At 38.4% G+C, this 20,516-nt stretch overlaps 2 protein-coding genes across 2 annotated transcripts in view; both read right to left on the bottom strand.

Moving 5' to 3' along the window:
• Nucleotides 1-20,516, bottom strand: part of LOC122411878 (titin homolog) — a 1,333,995-nt gene that overhangs the window by 926,057 nt on the left and 387,422 nt on the right. The gene's annotated exons all lie outside the window — the stretch shown is intronic.
• On the bottom strand, nucleotides 17-6,815 carry LOC122411875 (uncharacterized). Its single transcript, XM_043420956.1, has one exon. The coding sequence runs from the start codon at nucleotides 5,504-5,506 to the stop codon at nucleotides 4,001-4,003; it is 1,506 nt and encodes a 501-aa protein (XP_043276891.1). The 5' UTR covers nucleotides 5,507-6,815; the 3' UTR covers nucleotides 17-4,000.

The following is a 20,516-nucleotide window of genomic DNA, read 5'->3' as shown; positions in this document are numbered from 1 at the left end:
GTGTGGAATGAGTAGATTGAGCGCAATAATTTTCGTGGTTCCCTTTTTTTTTTTTTTTTTCCAGCGTAGCGCGGTGTCTTATTTGGTCGTCGCATCTCCAGATAAAGCGTCTATTGCAGTTTTTAAATTCTTGTAATTTCGTATAAGGTTCAATCTTTTCTTTCTGGATCCTTTTACATGCACCTGTTTACCCTCAAGTCGTTCCTTTGTGATTTGACAAGTGATATGTCTCTTAACATCACGTCTGCGGGTATATCTTTTCCAACAGTTTGCGCATTTGTATGGTCGGGTTTGAGCCCCCCCTTGATTCCAGTACTTCATTTCATCGTACCATTGTCTACGAATTTCTCTGGTCATCAAGGCTCGGAGAGTGAGATCTTCTTTTCCTTTTTGTGCCATGTCTTCATCATTTTTTTTCTCTGGAGGAGCGTCCGTTGCACTAGGTTGAACTGAACTTTCTGTTGGTGGTTGATTATGTGGTTTTGTAGGGTTAATTTCTTTAAGATTTAATTCTTCGGCATCTAACCATTCTAAAGCCCTATTGAGGTCTTCATCAATTGCATCTGGTTCCGAAGCCATTAACGGGCATGGATAAATATCTTCACAAGTCGTAGTTTGTGACGTCAAACATTCGTTTCCGCCTTCCACATGTGGCTGTGAAAATTATATATATATGGTATTTTATGATCATATTCCTTATGCTTGCTCATTGGCTGTACTTATTGTAGACCTGGCATATAAAATTGCTGTTATGAACGTTGATGATGCTTTAGTAGGAAGCGATTCTATTCATCACTGCTGCTATCACTTAAGTCTATAGGAGATAAGCGTAGTCTGTTCGGGTGTATAATTCGAGTTTCTTTTCCCACTTTAATTTTTATATTTCCATCTCTTTTAACTTCGATAACCTCGTGTGGTCCAGTGTAATGATCTCCAAATTTTCCTTGTTTCTGCCCTTTTTGTAGAAATACCGCATCTCCTAGATTAAATTCTTGCGGTTTTGATTTTCGGTCGTAATATTTTTTTGATCGTTCCTTAGCTATAATTAAATTTTCTTTTGCGATTCTTTGAACGTTATGTAGTCTGGTAGCAAGTTCAGTTAAATAATCTCCGTAAGTTCGTTGTTCTTCTCCAGGTTCTTGGTTAAATGATGGTTGTCGGGCAAATTTTCCGAATACTAACTCGTATGGAGTGTGTTTTGTTCCTTCATGAACGCTAGTGTTATATGAAAATGTTGCTAATTCAAGCCATTCGTCCCATTCATTGTCTTTATTAATGAATTGTTTTAAATATTCCACCAATGAGTGATGCGATCTTTCCAAGGACCCATTAGATTGAGGATGATATGCGGTTGTTCGACATTGTTTTATTTTAAATTTCTTTGCCACTTCTTTCATTAGGTTACTCAAAAAGTTTGCTCCTTGATCTGTTAGTATTACCTTGGGTGATCCGAAAATGCAAATGAAATTTTTGATTAATGCATCAGCGATATTGATAGCTGTAGCTTTTCTCAAAGGTATTGCAAGACAAAATTTCGTGAGTAAATCTTGGATAGTTAATATGTATTCACGTCCTTTTCTTGTTGTAGGTAAAGGTCCCACTATATCCATAGCTATTTTGTCGAATGCGGAGTCAGGTGTATCTGTAATTATCATTGGTTGTTTGGTTTTTATGCGCACTAATTTCTTTAAATGACATTTTAAACATCGATTTATAAATTGTTGCACGTCTTCTTTCATATTTTCCCAATAATATCGTTGGCGAATTCGGTTATATGTTTTAGTTACTCCTTTGTGTCCTCCTATTGCAGAATTATGAGCTTCTTCCATTATTTCTTCACGAATATCTTTGTTCGGATATTTTACGTCTCCTCGACAAATTGTCAGTTTAGTTGAAAGATGTTCCATACCTTTATGGATAAATTTAATCACTTTTTCCCAGCTAGTGCCATTAATTTCTTTTGTTTTAGCCATACTGATTGTAGAAAGTCGTAATTTCTTCAAATCTTTCCCAATTTTCCTTGACTAAGTATTCCTCCTACTGCATATCCTGAAGCATCTGTAGTTACGATGAATTGTTGAGTAAAGTCAGGATATTGTAAAACTGGTTCTTTAATGAGTAATTCTCGCAAAGTCTCAAAAGCTGTTTGATGGGGCTCATCCCATCCGAAGGAGCCATCCTTTTTCAATAATGTGGTAAGTGGTTTCGCAATTTGAGCAAAGTTTTTTATAAACCTTCTGTAATATCCAGCAAGTCCAAGAAATTGTCGTACGTTTTTCACATTTTTAGGTTGTGGAAATGCTTTGACCGCAATTAATTTTGATGGGTCAGGTCGTACTCCATCTTTACTGATTATATGTCCCAAGTACACTACTTCGGGTCGTAGAAATTCACACTTATCCGGTTGGAGTTTTAGTTGCGCAGCTCGCAATCGTTTCATTAATCGTTCAATTTTTAACTCGTGTTCTTCTAGTGTTGAAGCGTATATTACTATATCATCTAGATATACGAATGCATCAGACCCCTGTATTCCCGTCAAAACTTGATTCATGAGACGTTGAAATGTTGCGGGTGCATTTTTGAGTCCAAATGGCATTCTGGCGAATTCATAGTGACCATAGGGTGTTGAAAAAGCGGTTTTATGTTGATCTTCTGAATGCATCTGAATTTGATGGAATCCAGAAGCGAGATCAAAGGTTGAGAAATACATTGCTCCTCCCAATTGATCTAGTATTTCGTTAATGAGTGGTAATGGATATGCATCTGTGATTGTTTTTTCGTTCAGGGCGCGATAATCCAAAACCATGCGCCATCGTTTATTTCCTTTTGAATCTGCTTTCTTGGGTACAATCCATACAGGTGAATTGTACGGGGATTGAGATGGTTCTATTATTCCTCCATCTAATAATTCCTTGACTTGGCGATTAATTTCTTCTTTTAAGACGGGTGGATAACGATATTGTCGAGTCGTTATTGGTACATCATTTACCGTCGGAATGCGATGTTGAATGGCATTTGTAGCCATTAGTTTTTCCCCTGGCAGGTAATAGCGATCTTGATATTCTTCTATATGACTGATAATACTTTCCCGTTCTTCCGTATTCAGATCATTTAGACGTAATAGATTTAGTATTTGCTGTGCTCGACCTTCACATGAGGTAGTAGATTTATTTGAAATAGTAGAACGATTCTCGTCGAGAATTCGTGTGTTGATTGAAAGAATTCGTGTTGAATTTGATAACCCTTCTTGAGGTTCAGATTTGTGCTTATCATGATGTAGTAGCTGTTGAAGTTTATTAGCGTTGCGCATTGATTCATCTCCCGACGGATACGAATCAATTTTTTCCCTCATTTGTCGTTCCAAAGGGGGAGATAAGAGCTCATACGGCTGTAGTTTTAAGACGGGTATTGCGACTTCGATTTCTTCTTCCGTGGTGTTGATTAGGTATAAATGTGCTTTCCCCTCGTTATTAGTTACCAACGCATTTCCTAAATATATACCGTCTGATATATTTAGTTTAGGCAAGTATCCCTCCTTTACTTCTGAATTAGCCACGCGTACGTAGAACATTTTTCTACTTCGTGCGGGAATAATTATGGTTTCGAGTTTAACAAATGGGATTTTATGTTTTTTCCATTTCAGACATTTCTCGGAGTAAGAAACATCAGCGTGTTGAGTGTTAAAAAATTCAGTCCCGATTAAACCATTGTCCTCGATAGGGAAATCATCCGCTACCAAGTGAAAAGTGATTATTGAATTTAAAATTCGGATTTCTACTCTTCCCAACGTATTAACGTAATTTTTCGTAATTCCACTGATTTTAATGATATCACTTTTGTCGATTTCAACTTCTGGTGCTATTTGACGTTTTTTGATCAAATTTAATGCGGATCCCGTGTCTATCATTAATAAAGTTGGTCCCACAAGATCTTGAGATTCAACGGATATCACTGGCACGTTACTTGTGCGATTTAGGAGTACGACGGCTACTCGTTGTAGTCATGCTGGGTCTTCACTTGTTTCTACGTGTTTTATGCTTCGAACAAATGAAGTTCTTAACGGTTCGTTTTCACTGCGTAGATTGGGTTTTTGAGCATTTTGCGTCGGATAAAAGCTTCTTTCATTTGTATTTTGAAGGAACGGTGTTTGATTTTTATGGGCGTTCACGTATTCTCTTTTTCGACATTGTTCAATTAGATGTCCCGGAGTTTTACAATATCGGCAGAAAATTGACGGACTGTATCCCGAATTATTTATTTGTTTATTATCAAATGTCCTGAGTGGATTAATTGGTTCAATTTTAGAATTATCTGGTGGTTTATCGTTCGACTTGTAATTTGTATTAGGTTGCATGAAATTTCTTTGATAAGGATTACGGCTCTGGTCATTATTAAAATTTCTGTTTTGCGATGAAAAACGTTTTTGATAGTCGTTGGTAAAGTTGGATTGCTCTCGATTTTTGAATACCGCACATTGATTAGCGACGTGTCCCTTTTGTGAGCACAATTGGCATATGGGTATATTTGACTGAATATGATGAATACGCTCTCTTGATTGGTACTGTGGTTTCGAATAGTTAGAGGATCTTGTCATCCTAAAATTCCGTAATGCATCTTTTGCTTGTAACTGTCGTTCGAGTTCAACTGCTTCTTTCATGGTATTTTCAAAATTTTGTCCCTTTTTAATTCTCGTTTCCAGTTCACTTTTTAAACCACGAATGAAACATTCCGTTAAATCTTCGTTTAGATTCGCTATCATCTCTGCATTTAATTCTAATCCCAATTTTGTTTTATATGCTTCATGAATTTTATTTCCTAGTTCTTTAGTGCGATTTGCGTACGACAAGGCGGTTTCGTTTTCGTTTTGAAAAATTCGACCGAGTTCTCCAAGGAGTTGATTAACCGTTTTTGCTGGAGCATATAGGGTTTTTAAAAAGGTGGTGAATTTAGCCATTGTATCGAGTTCTACTCCGTGAACTGCGCGTCTAGCTTCACCTCTTAATTTATTACGAAGAACGCGTGCAAGATTGGGTCGTGCATCTTCGGTTATCATTTGTTGTGCCTCTTCACATCCTTCGATAAAATGAGCCAATGGAATATTGTGCCCGTCAAAAATTGGAACGGCTTCAAGAGCATATTTGATTGAAACAGGAATATTAGCCATGTTAGAGTTTAAATCTTGAATTGCTTGTCTCAGTTGTAAATTTAATTGTTCTACTCGTTCTTCGAAGGAACGGATAGTGCTGCGAGCGATTTTTAGTGCGTCTAGAAGATTTTGTTCGTCATCAAGAGGATTTTGGTCGTTGTCAAAATAATTTAGGAGATTACTAGCACTTGAGCTTGGTAAATTTGCTGCACCGAAAGATTCTGATGCCTTATCAGGAGTGTTTCCTGTTTGTTCAATCTCTTTTTTGTTACTATTCTCTTCGTTATCACTTCCAGCTCCTATGTCGGACTCTATTACATTAGTTTCCAGTGATTTTTTTAGAGGAGTTCTTTGAGTCATTCTATTTTTCCCATATCAACTGCGTTAAAATCCCACTTCTGACACCAAATTTTTATATTGTGTTACGTCCCCGTAGAAGATTTTGAATTGGCAGGGGGTATATGCAACACGGTATTGACTCTTCTTTCGGGTCAAGACACTCAAGTCCTTTACCCAGGGACGAGAGCCACGTCGATTGAGTATGGGAGAGCAAGAATGATATTTCCTTTTTGCGAGTTAGGTTGATTTAGACCCCGATGGCATGCAGGTGATGAACCCTCTGGGGGGTGACGATGTGGTTTGTTGGAATAAAAGTGTACTCACAGGGTTTTTCCTTGGTGGGTTAATCGATGTTACTCTTTATTGGAAGGTACTGGTTGTTCCCTCTTATATTTGCTTTACAATGGTCCGGGTCGAAGCGTCGTCGTAGGTTTCGAGCAGTTACAAATGCTCGCTCCGAGATAGGTTACAATATTTATAATTATATTTATTGTAATTTTAATTGAAATTTCCGCTTTGGTTGAGTCTGAGATATTGAGTGAGCTTACTTTTCGAAAATTTTCTAAGTTCAACTTTGGATAAGAGCCGATGAGAAATTCTGACTAAGTCCTTTTCTTTAATTTATTCGCGGGCGTGGTAACAAAGACTAATTGGATCTTTCTTTTTATCTGTGCTTCCTTGCTGCGCTGCTTCACTGCCTTCTGGGCACTTGCCCCCCGTTTTTATAGGGTTTCCCCCATCTACTTCTTTTCTTCTGATTGGTGGCGCAAAACATGACGTGAGTTTTGCGTCTTGAGGGATGAGCTTTGGAAGTCCTGGGTCGCGCATGTGACCTATTTTCCCATAGCCAATGATTTGCAGATAATGAAAGGAAGGGGTACTCGTGGCCTTCTTGCACATGAACTGAACAACAGTTTTATGTCTTTTCTGGCGCGTGACTCTCAGTGAAGTTGTGTGAGGCTATCCGTGTTGCGCGTTTCTCAGTGAAGTTGTGTGAGTATCCGTGTTGCGCGTTTCTCAGTAAAGTTGTGTGAGTATCCGTGTTGCGCGTTTCTCAGTGAAGCTGTGTGAGTATCCGTGTTGCGCGTTTCTCAGTAAAGTTGTGTGAGTATCCGTGTTGCGCGTTTCTCAGTGAAGTTGTGTGAGTCTATCCGTGTTGCGCTGGGTGAGTCACGTTAGGCGGCCACTTTTGCCTTGCCTTGATAATTTTTATGCGCTGATATGATATTTGTTTTTTCCAAAATGGGAGACTTATTTTTCTGCGTACTACATTTTTCTTACTTTGTATCTAATAGGTTTTTCGTTAGGTCAGGGGTTACTGATCATGATGTAACACTGTGATTAAAATTACTTAGTGTTGCTTCCTTTACATCCTACTTACGAATCACCCAAATGCCACGTACCAATTAAAAACAATTTAATCGCAGCCAAAATTCGTATAGATCTATATAAATTTGCACTAAGCCACAGGATCGAATATTGGTGAAGGACCATAGTAAAATTTGGTACTGGTGAATAGCCAGATTTTATTAATATAAAAACATAGTAAAATTTCCACACGGTGACACGTCAAGTATCAAGAGACTCGGTAGAGTCTCGGGACAAGTACATTGACAGCCCTGTCGACTGCTGGCCCGAGACTCTCGCCGAGATTCTCTGAATAAAACGATTCGCCGTGGTGGGGGTAAAATTGGCATGTGATTTTATTGAATTACGAAGCTCAGGAGCCATTTAGCAACTTGAAAATTGAAGTTTAAGCCAATTGAGTAATTCTCTTTCGATTCCGCCCTAAATCAGCATGATCGGTGTTGTAATTGCCGAGAAAAAACTTTGCACGGGCTCAAGATTATGCAAAAGTTACCAACACATTCAAAAATTTATGTGTCTGTATATTATATTATAACACCATCAAAGGCACTTTGATGCTATCGAGTTTCTGATTGGTTGGATCTGACGACATCCATTTTTAGACGTTGTGATTGGTTGTTGAAATTAGTTGTGATGATTGGAAATTTGACGTCAACTTCATAACGTAGCACACGGCGCAGCACACCTGGTAAAAGCAGTCATAAATTCGATCGATATACATATATATATGTACAAACCATGTGTCAGTTTTTGATCGCATGAACAGAGTTTCGACATTACGAAGTGCGTGCGGGATAAATAAAAAAATAATTTTTGTCGTCTAAAGAAGTGCATATTACTATTTATTTTGTTAAAATTTGTGATATATTAAACCGGTATCAAAGCGGCCGCGTGAATGTAGTCTGTGATGTGTGTGTGAAAAAGAATATAAAAAATGCGCGATGCATATGTCAACGAAACTTTTCAAGATTTCATTATTTCGTTCGATTGGAAATAAGTGTTGACTGAAATAATCCTTCAATTAAACCAGATGCGAATATATCGTCACTGGCGTGGGGTCAGAGTGTACCCTTCGGGGCAATGTAATTTGGTATATATTGAAAATGACCAAATCGCATGATTATCACGCACGCACGCACACACTCGTACAAACGCGCGCACACATGCACACACGCACGCATACTCACCCACATACACAGGATTTATAGGAAATAATCCGAAGAGTAGGGGTGGCTGTACTTCCGAAAAGCGGAAACCGAATTTCGAGCTGAAATTTTGCATACTGCTTCTTTATAATAATATAAGACTTACCCTAAAAGGATTTTTGGCGACTGGCAATATTTATTGAGAAATTGAATTTTTAAGTTGCTATTTTAGCCCGAGCGAGTATATCTATATCGCTTGTCTCGCTCGGTCGGTATCCCCACTCCGCTAGTGCTTCGTTTCCATTTCGCCTTCCCTACGTATGTCTTACCTCCACTTTTCGTCTCAACTCGCATTTACTTTGTACGACGATCGTTCGTTCGCTTATTTATATATATATTGTAACAATGATTTTCCCCGGGGGGTACGATCACGTCCCTTCTCAGCTCACCCGTCTCGTCCTCTCGCACCACTCTCCGGCCATGAGAGTGAATTGGGCGCCAGGTACGAAGTACCGCCGATTACTCGACTTTTGATTCATCCACTCTCAACGATGGTAACGTCAAATAATATAATGTACGACACAGAGGGAACGAGAGACACGCGTGACTGAGGACGGTCAGGCTACTCAGCTCATCTGAGATACTGAAAGGTAGAGGGGGGGGATCCTTGGGGAAAGGTAGCAATTCGCAACGCAAAAAAAAATTGAGCCAAGACAAAGCAAAATTCAGGAAACAGTTCAGACTTTATTCGACATTGTCGGAGACGCTAGAGTACAGGGAAAAGGATAAATTATGACGAAGGCCGATTCGATACAAAATAAAATTCGAACGAAGGTAATTCGATGATACACCAGATCGCATAACTTTTATCTCCCGCGCCGTAAGGAGGGAATTCGCGCGGGGCGCGCCCGCATTCGTTAGGTAGTAGCGCGGATAACGATTCGCCTCGTGGTCTCCCAGGTGCCGTAGGTAATCGACAAACGATGCTCTGGCGTGCAGGTAAAAGGTAATCAGCCGTCCACCAGGCGGATGCTTTAGGTAAAAGGTAAAAGGTAAGCAACGCCAGGGCAGCCGGTGCCATAGGTAACTCAAGGTAAAAGGTAAAGGGCACCCGTTCGACCGCGAGAAGTCCGGCAATACGCGACGAAAGGTAACCGAAGATAACAGCGGACAAACTTTGGCCAAGCGCGAGGTAACGCCGAAGTCCCGGCGCATTTAACAGAGATAATGCGAGCTGACGCGATTAGAGAATACGGTAAAATAGGGAAAATGAGCGTCGGATGAACATTTGCGAAGATAACATAGGTAATGCAACAATACGATATAATAATGCTCGTAATAAGGTAACCGAAAAGAAGGTAAGCGCCACACGAAATAAAGAAAGAGCAATATAGACGAATGTAAAAATAACGGTTGAAAAAGATTCGATACGAAAGACAAAATATAACGCCGTATAAACGATGCTCGCCAGCGCGGGCGAGAGAGACAGAGCGCAAACAAACGCGAGGTAACGTGTTCGCTAGAGCCTCGGCGCGTACAGGGAGAGAGAGAGAGAGGCGTCGTCGCGTGGAACATTCCAGCGCTCACTACGCAATTTCACAGAGACTCGAATGCTATAATTCACTCTACGTTAACGCGAAGCTTTAAATAATTGACTGAGACCAAATTAATAACGAAACACTGATCAAGCTGAGTCCCACAAAACGACATTATCAAAAGACTGGGAACAGGGGGAGTATCGGCCGCAATCTCGCTCGATACTTCGCTCACGTGTCCCACTAAACGCCACATAATCGATAAGAAAACCGGAACTATATTCCGAAAACGATACGAGAAAAGAAAAGGGCTCGACTGGACCAGTGAATTCGGTAGAGATAACGAGTTGGACTTACCGAGGAACACGCTCGCTGCACAAAGGAATGGTCGTTGGACTCGGCTGGGCGCTGACTCGACGGTATGATGTTCGAAACTAGACTAATTGTGCGTGCGAGCGGTCCTCGCGATTCGGCACTGTCCCCACCATCGGGCCCCGGTACGGCAGCGCTCTCACGCTAGGCGCGAGCCCGAGCGCGGACTCTTGGCTCGCGCTTTCGCGTGGGGTTTTCAAATGCGGAGCGCGCAATGAACGTAATTGTGGTTACGCCTCTTGCCCGAACGGATTAATAACAGCTCACCTCTTGTCCTCACCTCCCTCGCTCGCTCGGAACACTCCTCCCGACTTGATAGCCATGATCCGGGTGTCTTTCCTCTTGGGGATCCGGCGGGCAGCTCCGGAAGGACGAGGGGAGGCCTTCCTCACGGCTCCGGACGTCTCGGAGACGTGGTGGGCCCACAAAATAAACCACCAGGTACAACAGCACCTCGCCTCCAGAAAAACTCCCCCAGATCCCACCTGACGAGGCGCCGGTTCACACGGACTGTGACACCCGAATCCACGGTAGTGCGGGGTCTGGGTTGCTACAGCGGGAAAGACACGGGCGGCGTTCAAAATATGGCCTATGCCAGCGTGCTCTTTCAGCCGCCCGCAAGTCGAGAGTGTTATTCGATGCTCGGTGACGGTGTGAGAGGGGTGATCCTTATGAGCGAGATCGGCTCAGACAATCGGCGAGCCTCGAGCAAAATAATACTGGTGAGGGGGGGGGGGGGGGGCGGCGGGTGGCAACCCCAAATCACTCCACTGTCAAACGAAGCTGTCAAAACAAACGTCATTAGGACTCAAAACAGGCAAACTAAAATTCTCTCTCTCTTCTTTGCACGCGGAGGTAACAGAAGGTAAAACAGGTAGATTTCGCTAGCAAGGTAATACACGGGTTAATAAACTAATACTTAAAGATACGTGACGCTGAGTCTCGTTCCGAACATCGCCCAGTGAGTCGAGGGGCGTCCAATCATGGACCGTAAATCCGGTCCACTGGTCGACACAGATCGTACGAGTGGCGGGGCAGAAATGTCACGTCACAATATATATATATATGCATACACACCTATATCAAGAGACTCGGTAGAGTCTCGGGACAAGTACATTGACAGCCCTGTCGTCTGCTGGCCCGAGGCTCTCGGCGAGTCTATACTTTGTCTGAATAAAACGATTCGCGGTGGTGGGGGTAAAATTGGCATGTGATTTTATTGAATTACGAAGCTCAGGAGTCATTTAGCAACTTGAAAATTGAAGTTTAAGCCAATTGAGTAATTCTCTTTCGATTCCGCCCTAAATCAGCATGATCGGTGTTGTAATTGCTGAGAAAAAACTTTGCACAGGCTCAAGATTATGCAAAAGTTACCAACACATTCAAGAATTTATGCGTCTGTATTTATAAACACCATCAAAGGCACTTTGATGCTCTCGAGTTTCTGATTCGTTGGATCTGACGACATCCATTTTTAGACGTTGTGATTGGTTGTTGAAATTAGTTGTTGATGATTGGAAATCTGACGTCAACTTCAGAACGTAGCACACGGCGCAGCACAGCTGGTAACAGCAGTCATAAATTCGACCGATATACATATATAGATGTACAAACCATGTGTCAGTTTTTGATCGTATGAACAGAGTTTCGACATTACGAAGTGCGTGCGGGATCAGTAAAAAAATAATTTTCATCATCTAAAGAAGTGCATATTACTATTTATTTTGTTATTTGTGATATATCAAACCGGTATCAAAGCGGCCGCGTAAATGTAGTCTGTGATGTGTGTGTGAAAAAGAATATAAAAAATGCGCGATGCATGTATGTCAACGAAACTTTTCAAGATTTCATTATTTCGTTCGGTTGGAAATAAGTGTTAACTGAAATAATCTTTCAATTAAACCAGAGTACGAGAAATATTGTCCAGTGCGAATATATTGTCAGTGGCGTGGTTATATATCATGTGTACATAGGTTATATATACGAATAAATAGAACAAAAATACACGCAACTGTTAGAATGATATTAGAAACTTTAATTGAATAAATGTTTTCTAATTTATTTCTTGTGTCGTCATTATTTTTAAACATCCCTATATTTTGCTTGATATTCAGTTTGGCTCTGCCCTCTCCGATCCTTGTTTTCACCCGCTCAGTTTGCAGCGGATCGATTCTTATTATTAATTCGTTCCCTAATATGTGTTCTATGATTTTCTACTCCTTCATGATGATTGTGGTAACATGATTCGAGAGGTTTCTAACCATGATCTTGAATTGCACATTTTGTAAATCAGATTTAAAAAAAAAAATCTGGTCTTGGTATAGTGTGTAGTTATTCTTTTCCCATTAGGTCTGTCGAGTGATAAATTTGGAAACTTTTCCAGAAAGCCTTTGGTTGCTTTTTTTGCTAATGATATGAAAAGTCGTATCTTAGGAATGCGGTATGCAAACACAAATTTTGATAACAAAACTTATAGAATGACATGTATGTTGAGTATTTCCACTTTGCAAACTACAAATATGGAATTATTATTAAAAAAATTCATTCCGATAAGTCTACTGTTGCTCAGTTTTGGATGCGATCAAATATGATGCCTACCAACATCCCCAGAAACTTACAGAATTGCTGAATGCAATGTGCGCTATGTCATTTTAATGTAACATCATGACTTTTGATAACTTTTCATTATAATGCTGTAGATTCGGATCATTAAAATACTGCAAAAATCTGTAAACTATACAATTTAAATACTGTGCCATTCATTTTACATTTTGACTCTAACTGTAACATCTATATGAAGTAAAAAATTGATTATAAAAGTCTTCAGTTGCTCATTTATGGATAGATTTGAAATTGCTGTCTTCGAAGCTCATTGCGCAGATACATTGAACCGCAGTAGATATCTGCGAACTCTGAAATTTCTGTGGATAAATATATATGCAACGGATCACCCGTTATCTTTGATTATGGTAATATGTAATGAAACTTGGTTCGGCAAGTTTTTAAGTGTTCCTTTTCAAATAGTATTGAAGTTTGTATGACTGATATACAGCGAATACTTCCAAACTTTGATATTTCTGTGTTGCAGCGTGTGTGCCAATCATTCAAATCATTTACTCTAACCGTATCATGTAATCTAGAAAATTCATCACAAAAGTCTTCCGCTTTTCTAGATACTTCAATTTTCCTTTTTCTACTCCATTGTGAGTTTTCGAATTTCTAAATTAATTTCTGAATTGTCCTGAATAGGTTTTCCTCCAAAACCAATGCAGGTACCTTAAACGTCTTTGAATTCTGTTGCTTTGTTGAATTAAGTTCGCTTAGTTTTTTTTGCTGCTTTGAGTTCTGGCATAATAAATGTTAGAAGTTTTCGGGTACTTTTTTTCAGCAACTATCAAACTGCGGATAATTGGACCTCAGCGGCCACTTGCAAACTTTGGAAATATATTTCATTGAGGGCACGTTTTGGATGAAATGAAATCTCTAGATTCAGAATGCAAAAGCGACATTTAAAGTGGGCAAATCTGTTGGATTTTTCGTGTCTTGAATTTGATCTTTTTTCATTTGAATTTTGAAGAAAAGGGATAAATAAAATCTGTTCTATTAAGGAAATCTTCACATCAGTTCTTTCTTGGTATGAAGACTTGGAAAAAATCGCCAAAGACCAAGGATAGACAGGTGACAAAATATTTTCAGTACAATTTTGACGAAAAATAGATCTTTTGTCGCGGAAACCAACGTTATAAGCCGAAAATCATATTACAGCCCACGAGACGCATTTCTTCACTCTCTTGGGTTCCTTTTACACAAAACATATTAGAAGATAAAGGGGAAAATCACAAAGGTGGAAGAACAAACCAATGCCGAAATATTTCCAGTACAATGTTGACGAGAAATTTGTTGTTTTTCGTGGAAACCAACGTTATAAGCCGAAAATCATATTATGGCCCACAACACGCATTTTTCATGCTCTTGGATTCCCAATAGACAAAACATATTAGAAGACAAGGAGAAGAATCACCAAAGTCCAAGACCAAACCAGTGCCGAAATATTTTCAGTACAATTTTGAAGACAAATTGGTCTTTTACGTGGAAACCAACATTATGAACCGAAATTCATTTCACGGGCCTCATCCCGGATTCCTTCATGCTGTTGAGTTCCTAATAGGCATAACATATTAGAGTATAAGGAAAAAAATCGCTAAAGTTCAAGGGCAGACTTGTGACGAAAGATTTTCACTACAATTTTTACGAAAAATTGGTCTTTTATGGTGGAAACCAACTTTATAATCCGAACATCATACCTAGGGAAAATAAGATTGGGAAAAGTACATTGATGGTCCCTTATTTGCTGATAATTTCATGAAAAAGATTATCCCATAAAAAATGTTCGTATGAGAATGGAATCTATAAAAATGTACTAAGCAAATAATTCATAGAAATTTATACTAAAATCCTATAACCGTCATAACATAAATGAGTAATTTTTGAGAAAAAAGGCAAGATATCAAACCATAAACTTCCCCTAGGGGAAAAAAGGTTGGGACAAGTACATTGATGGTCTCTTGTTTCTGGATGACATAGAAAAAAGATTTAGAACCAGGAAAAAAATTCTATAAAAATAATAAACGAAAAATTGAAAAGTTCAAAAAAATTCATAAATATTGAAGACATTGAAAAATGTACTATCCAAGTTACATGTAGTATAAAAATGTATGATATCAATTGGAGGCCAAGTTTTTATTGATAATTTGGAATATTTATCGAACAAATTGGAAACTTTAATGAAATTCATGATAATTATTTTCAAGAAAAAAGTTAATGAAACAAAAGTCATAACGGAAGTTACGTGCAGTACTAAAATGTATTATATAAATTCGAGGTCAAGTATTTATCAGTTATTCGAAATATAATCTCCGGCGACAAATGAGCCTTGAGAATCCGTGTTGCGCTTACAACGTTTCATCAAAATTACTAAAAAATTAATGGAAATAAAATCATTAAAAATTCACACGAAAGTCATTCGTTACTTCAACAAGGTACACACTTTAAAGAATCGATTCCCCTCCGACTTTCAGGATCCCCTGGTATTATTCACAACATTCAACTTCGATTGGATCGGTACAAATTATGTTCAAATACGTCTTAAACGTACTTGTCCGGCCCATCACTTTTTATTCAAATTGCTCATTCGAAAACAAATCAGGGCTGTTCTATAATGACAAATATAATAAAATGGATAGAAATAAAAATAAGATCTCCAATTAATTTGAACTTGATTGTTCGCAAGTTCGTATAGCAATATCCACTTATTCTCATTTTCTTCAGTGAACCAATGAAAATGAGAAATAATCAGGCGCATTACTAGAAATTTTCGAACCTACTCAGCCATGCAATGTTTTTTGTCTATAGTCACGTACACATTTTGATAAATATCACTAGTCGAGTACGACACGTGGATTCCTGGAATTTGGAGAAAAATGATTTTGTTGTGAATTATGACTCCATATAATATAAATAGATTAATCAACTTCATCTTTCATTTTCGTTTTATTTTGACAAGAGCGATTCGAAGGAAAATTATTTTCTCGGGAATTACTATTCCTTAATATTAACACATGCATTAACTTCGTTTTTGATTTGTTTTCGAATGAGCAATTTGAATAAAAAGTGATGGGCCGGACAAGTACGTTTAAGACGTATTTGAACATAATTTGTACCGATCCAATCGAAGTTGAATGTTGTGAATAATACCAGGGGATCCTGAAAGTCGGAGGGGAATCGATTCTTTAAAGTGTGTACCTTGTTGAAGTAACGAATGACTTTCGTGTGAATTTTTAATGATTTTATTTCCATTAATTTTTTAGTAATTTTGATGAAACGTTGTAAGCGCAACACGGATTCTCAAGGCTCATTTGTCGCCGGAGATTATATTTCGAATAACTGATAAATACTTGACCTCGAATTTATATAATACATTTTAGTACTGCACGTAACTTCCGTTATGACTTTTGTTTCATTAACTTTTTTCTTGAAAATAATTATCATGAATTTCATTAAAGTTTCCAATTTGTTCGATAAATATTCCAAATTATCAATAAAAACTTGGCCTCCAATTGATATCATACATTTTTATACTACATGTAACTTGGATAGTACATTTTTCAATGTCTTCAATATTTATGAATTTTTTTGAACTTTTCAATTTTTCGTTTATTATTTTTATAGAATTTTTTTCCTGGTTCTAAATCTTTTTTCTATGTCATCCAGAAACAAGAGACCATCAATGTACTTGTCCCAACCTTTTTTCCCCTATATAATAGGTGTGTAAAACTTATTAATGTAAGCCCCCGCTCGGGCTTAAATAGCAACTTAAAAATTCAATTTCTCAATAAATATTGCCAGTCGCCAAAAATCCTTTTAGGGTAAGTCTTATATTGTTATAAAGAAGCAGTATGCAAAATTTCAGCTCAAAATTCGGCTTCCGCTTTTCGGAAGTTTATCCTAGCTTTTCTGGGTATTTTGGCGCGGCCGTTTTGTTTTGCGAAAAATTTCCCAAATAACAATTACCCGAAATACAATTTCCCGAAAACAATTTCCCGAAAAATCAATTCCCCGAAAATACAATTCTCCGAAAACATAATTCCCCGAAAATACAATTTCCCGAAAAACAATTTCCCGAAAATACAATTCCCCGAAAATACAATTTCCCGAAAATACAATTTCCCGAAAAACAATTACCCGAAAACACAATTTCTCGAGAATTCAATTCCTGAAATTCCCGTTCCCCGAAAGTACAATTTCCCGAAAAATCAATTTCCTGAAAAACAAGTTTCCAAAAATACAAGGGTCCGTCGTTTTGGCACGACTGTTCTGACGCGGCCGTTTGTGGCACAAGATATTGGGCACGGGGACATTCAGATGCGAGGACGTTTTGACGCAGCACTTCCAGCGCAGAGACGTTGGGGCGCGAAGACATTTTTACGTAATCTTATCGGCGCTAAGATTTTTTAAAATCAAAACTAAAATATGCAAAACATTAAATAAAATTATATCGTGAACGCTGAAGAAAAGAATGGTAGCTGCAAAGGGTGGGATTTTTTATGGATTCGCGATTTTCTGCGGTTTTTCATTTTCGCGCGATAGAGGATGGGATTTGGTACTCATGATAATTAATTTAAAATTTTAATCGTCACTCTGCGACTCCCATCGCTCGCGTTGGGATATTATATGAGTACTTAGCATCGAAAAATGTATACCCCTAGGGAAAAAAAGTTGGGACAAGTACATTGATGGTCCCTAGTTTCCTGATCATATCACGAAAAGTGTAAAAAAAATTCCAAAAAAAAATCATAAAACCAAGTGTAAATAATTTCAACAGAACAATTCGAAAAAAATTTCACAATTCCTGAAAAAACATCACATTTAAAAGAATAAAAATCTGTAATTCTTTTGCAAAGAGAAAAAAAAATCAAATAAAACATGAGAAATAAAAAACCAAAATATCGAGCTTGGGCTATACTTGTTAATATTTGACGTCAAAACTTTGGCCACGTCTCTAAATTATAGCTTTGTATCCCAAAGTCAACACATTATACAGGGTGATTCAGAATAACCTATAAACCCGTTACTGGCGTGTTCGGGACGCATTTTTAAGCAAAACTGCAAAGGCGTTTTTCTGTGAGTGCAATAGTTTTTAAATGAGAAGCAATAGAATTTTGCATTTCTCAACGAATCAGAAGGTCGCTTGGCGCCATGACAGGCGACGCTTCAGTAGCGTAGAAGTCGGGTGCGATCGTGGCTGGGGCCAGCAACGATCAGCCGACAGCGATATCGTTTGTTTGAGAGTCAACTTCGCGCGGAGGCTATGTTCACGCGAAACGCTGTTTGATTCCAAGTGACACTTGACATGCGGCTGTCAGCTGTGTTACCGATAGGATGAGGCACGTGACGTCATACCACTCGGACGAAAATGCTTCGTAATTTCAGGTGACGGTCTGCGAAAGTGACGTCGTACGAAATGCTGAAATTATTATTATTAATAACAACAACAACAACAACAATAATAATACCATGGACATTGTTATTGTTATTGATATTGTTATTGTTATTGATACTATTGTTATTGATATCATCATCATCATCAACACTATTCCCCCCTAATTCCTGCCGCCTTGACGTGGTAGGGGGGCTTACGTGTCCTTCAATATTCTGAGCTCAGCCCAGAGAGGGGCACAACTAAATGGCAGGACCCGGGTGAAGAATCGGACTTCACCGCGGCACGTCCCCTGGCTGGTCAACAGGGGGATGCCCTTTTACTCACAAGGAAAGGTTCTCTGCTGACGTCCTTCGATTTTGATGAAATTTAAATATGTTATTCTACATCAAAATCTAAAAGACACGTATTTTTTTTTATCGGCGGAAAAACGTTTCTAGGGGTTGAAATCACCCTTCAAAGTTGAGACCTCCGAGGGGTACTTTTCAGGTTTCACCTATTTTCACCTGAGATAATAGAATGCACCCAAATGGATAATTATCTTAATGATAAACGATGAAAAATGCAACTGGTTTCATATCGGAGGGTTGCATAGGAAAAAAGTTATAGGGGTTGAAATTCACAAAATCGTTATAACAAAAAAAGTATTGCACCTATCTCGATGAACTTAATTGCATTTCGAAGAGGGCAAAAAAATAGTAGATACGGGTTTTTGCGTTTTTCTCGCAAATCAAGTTAAGGGGGTGAACTACCCCTATATATGTTTACATCAAATCTCAATAAAACGGCAGTAATTTTTTGTTTTCCTTATTTCTTCTGGTCGTGATACGTTTTTCCTTCACATTTTCAATATTTACATCTTAAATGATGGATAGATTTTTCTCGAAATTACATTTTCATAACTAGTGAAAGTTATAGAACCTAAAGTATGCGTCCAATCCTTATGGTTTATTTATCATTTGAAGCAATCTGACTCTTCTAGTTATACTTACAATTAGAAGATTCTATTCAAAATTTATTTAAACAATGGATTTTACCTAATTGAGCAAGAAAAATGCGAGAACATCAAATTTTTCGGTTGAAAATTCTATCACATCCATAGTTTGAAAGAATTCACTTTTTCCCGCCAAAAATTACTGATGGGATAACTTCTACAGATAACAATTTTTTTTATTAGTTAATATTGAATAACTCCCAAGACAAATTCCAAAAATATCTATTCCTTATGTTTTTCACAAAAATTCGGTAAATATTGACACATTTCTATAGTTATCATCAATTCAAGTTATCATCAACTCCCCCCCCCCCCCCCCCCGACCCTTTACTTGACGGTGTTATTTGGAAGTCATCTCTGTTCAGTCTGTGACTCGCTCCCAAAATTAGATTTGAAATACGACGCAGAAGCAGTGATAAAACTGCGATCGCGGAATATATTCACCACAGTCGGTTATTTTTATTCTACACGAAAGAAGTGCCTTACAATTCGAGACTATTTAAAACGAAGTTGCAAGTATTAATCAAAATGAAGATAAATCCTTTGAACGTTATTAGAATGCTTCTCGCAACTTTTGAAGTCATGCATTTACCGGATTCGCCAGTGAATAACGATGAAATACAGTTGAAAGAAAACTTTGAAAATATTTTGTTGACTGCAATGAACGAATACAGTGGTTTTGAAATGGTAGAAGAAAATTCTTTGGATTTTGAAGAACCGTTCAAGGATTGGGAAATGGAAATTGTTGAAGATAAGGAGTGGGCAAACGCCTTGCATGAACCAGAACTTCCGCCTGATACATGCACTCGTGATGACGAAGATTTATCTTACGAGTACAAATTAAGGGCCGTTCAGTATTGGCGCAGCGGGAAGAAAGGAAATTTAAGTCTGGGCAGTGTTAAACAAAAGTTCAAGAGAGTGCAATCTATACGACAGTTGCAGCGGTGGGCACACAATTTGAACAAGGGTGGGACGTACAAAGAAAAATTAGCACGAATTTGTAGTTACACTTTGGAAAATTTCAAAGCTGCTGTGGATGCTGGTTTAATAGTGCACGATTCCGATTTGAAAAAATGGGCCTTACATGCTCAAAAAGAAATAGGGCATTCTGATTTTCGTTTCAAAGCATCTCCTAAGTGGATAAAATCATTTAAAGCGGCTCATCGTATCGTATCGAGAAAAATTAATAAGTTCATTACATCCAAAACAATTGAAGATGGAGAAATCTTGGAACAACAAATTCAAAAATTTGTCTTTGACGTAAAGCAAAATATTGCAACATACAAATTGTCAAATACATTCAACGCAGATCAGAGTGGCTTCCAGCTAGAAATGCATTCCGGAAGAACTTTAGCAATCGAAGGAGAAAAGCAAGTACAATGTCTTGTACAATCAGTCTCATCTACGACCCACAGTTATACGATTCAGCCGACTATATCAGCTGACGGCAAACTGCTATCTCCTCTATTTTTGGTTTTAAAAGAACCAACCGGCAAGATTGGTCCAATAGTGGAGAAAACGCTTTTCAGACCAGATAATGTGTACATAGAAGTATCCAAGTCTGGGAAGCTTACTTCAGGTATAAATTACACCCACTGTTTGTGTATAGATATTTTTTCGA

The sequence above is a fragment of the Venturia canescens genome, chromosome 6 (genome assembly GCF_019457755.1).
Source record: "Venturia canescens isolate UGA chromosome 6, ASM1945775v1, whole genome shotgun sequence".
Lineage (NCBI taxonomy): Eukaryota > Metazoa > Arthropoda > Insecta > Hymenoptera > Ichneumonidae > Venturia > Venturia canescens.
Note: the sequence above shows the minus strand (reverse complement) of the source record. Positions and strands in the feature narration are given on the sequence as shown.

What these genes read in the sequence shown, in the direction of transcription:
- LOC122411875 (XM_043420956.1), bottom strand. Translation starts at nt 5,506, where the DNA reads ATGACTCAAAGAACTCCTCTAAAAAAATCACTGGAAACTAATGTAATA.